The sequence below is a fragment of the Nicotiana attenuata genome, unplaced genomic scaffold, assembly GCF_001879085.1.
Source record: "Nicotiana attenuata strain UT unplaced genomic scaffold, NIATTr2, whole genome shotgun sequence".
NCBI classification, from domain to species: domain Eukaryota; kingdom Viridiplantae; phylum Streptophyta; class Magnoliopsida; order Solanales; family Solanaceae; genus Nicotiana; species Nicotiana attenuata.
This window is the reverse complement of record NW_017670240.1, coordinates 35945-37875: the sequence shown is the minus strand read 5'-3', so window position 1 is coordinate 37875 and position 1931 is coordinate 35945. Positions and strand designations below refer to the sequence as shown.

Below are 1931 nucleotides of genomic sequence, written 5' to 3'. Positions count from 1 at the left end.
GGTTTCCATTTATGTTACATTAGGTGGTCAAAGGGAGTTTTGCTACCTAATCTTTTGCAGAATTTCTCATGCTTTTTTTTTTAAATAGATTATGCTTGGGAAGTCTTTATTGTGTTTTGATAGATTCTTCTTTGGATTTTCTATTTGCCTACAATGAGACACTCTTAGCTCGGATTTTGTTACTTTCAACAACATCAGACCTTTGTTCCTTATGAGAGATTTAACAAAGCATGGCAAGGCTCAAAGGTTTGTAGAGGGGACCCAAAATCCATTTTATTATATTGTACAAATATTGCAATCAAGGCACTATCAAGATCAAACTCACTGTCAGCTCTAATTTAATTTGATTTCCGCGCTAGCAATGTTGTTAACTTAAGGCAGGCATTTTCTCAAACAACGAACTTGAGAAAATGAGTATATATATCAGAACTTACATCTTTGAGGGTGTCGAGAATCTCCTTTAAAGCTGATGGAGCAACTACATCGTGAGAAATGAGCTTTTGCAGACAAGAAAGTCCAATCACACTCATTTTCACAGTCCTAACTTCACATGCCATCAAAAATATCTTTAGTATATCCTCGTTATGTACTATCTCACTCGGGCTCGACAAACATCTTAACTGCATAGTTATATATAAATATGAATCAATCTTTATTTAGAGTCAAAAAAATTGAAAAAAGAATATTTTGAGAAAGAACCTTCAAAATAGCGTGCTCTGCAGCATCTTTGACGGCAGGATATCGCCGGCGAGCTTCTGCCGATAAAGCTCGAAGATCTGACTCCAACACAGCCATCAAAGCCATCTCTTTTTTCTATTCGGTGGTAACGTTACGTTTTGCAGATCTCCTTTTCTCTCTGCGCCCGCAGTGAGACGAGACACGGTCTGGGAGAAGCAGATCCGCTGTCGTTTCAGGGAGCTTGGTGCACGTGTGGAGCACGAGATTGACTCCATTTTATGGGCGAACTGCACCAATTAGCTACTTAAAATCTATATTCTATATCTATATATTATTAAAAGGAAGGAAGTTTGGCATAGAATTGTGACAAGTGGCGAAATAAGAAAACGACATGTGTTAGTTTTTAGGACAAAAAGTAGTTATTAGGAGTAATAATTAGTTATTAGTTGATTTTTTTTATTAAAATTAAATTTTAAAATAATTAAATAATCTATCTATATATTATTAAAAGGAAGGAAGTTTGGCATAGAATTGTGACAAGTGGCGAAATAAGAAAATGATATGTGTTAGTTTTTAGGACAAAAAGTAGTTATTAGGAGTAATAATTAGTTATTAGTTGATTTTTTTTATTAAAATTAAATTTTAAAATAATTAAATAATCTATCTATATATTATTAAAAGGAAGGAAGTTTGGCATAGAATTGTGATAAGTGGCGAAATAAGAAAATGACATGTGTTAGTTTTTAGGACAAAAAGTAGTTATTAGGAGTAATAATTAGTTATTAGTTGATTTTTTTATTAAAATTAAATTTTAAAATAATTAAATAACTTTTTTAAAGTAACAACGTAGAATAGGAAGAAAATTATAACAATTTGTAAGTGGTGTTGTCCTAACAGCTTGTAAAATAAAAACGGCATTTTTTGGCAAGTGGTTGTACTGTTTACGCAATAATAAAACAGAACAATTAGTTTTAAATTATTGGTCTTCATAGAGCATATTTTAATTAAAATAATTAAATATTCAATTTAAGATCTTACAAAAAAATACAAATTATTTATAAGGTAAAAACAATTAAATAATCAGTAAAAAATATTTTGTTAACAAGAATAATAAAGTCATATTAATATTGATGAATCATGCAAACGAATATTTTATACGTATAGATTACTACAACATTTAGATATAATGTGTTCAAATAATTAAGAAAATATTTTTCTATGATTAATATTTGAATTGAGTGCAGTTAGTTTAA

The 1931-nt window shown here is 30.1% G+C and overlaps 1 protein-coding gene across 4 annotated transcripts in view; it reads right to left on the bottom strand.

The window, feature by feature from the left end:
* Positions 1-951, bottom strand: part of LOC109236480 (protein MON2 homolog) — a 66646-nt gene extending 65695 nt beyond the window's left edge. For 3 of the 4 annotated variants that reach the window (XM_019402662.1, XM_019402663.1, XM_019402664.1), the window contains exons 1-2: positions 700-951; positions 435-620 (exon numbers count right to left, since the gene is read on the bottom strand). In XM_019402662.1, the coding sequence (XP_019258207.1) occupies positions 435-620; positions 700-804 (291 nt within the window). In that variant the 5' untranslated portion in view covers positions 805-951. The remainder of the gene's footprint in view (positions 1-434; positions 621-699) is intronic. The other variant, XM_019402665.1, reaches the window with a different exon arrangement.
* Between the last annotated feature and the right edge of the window lie 980 nt (positions 952-1931).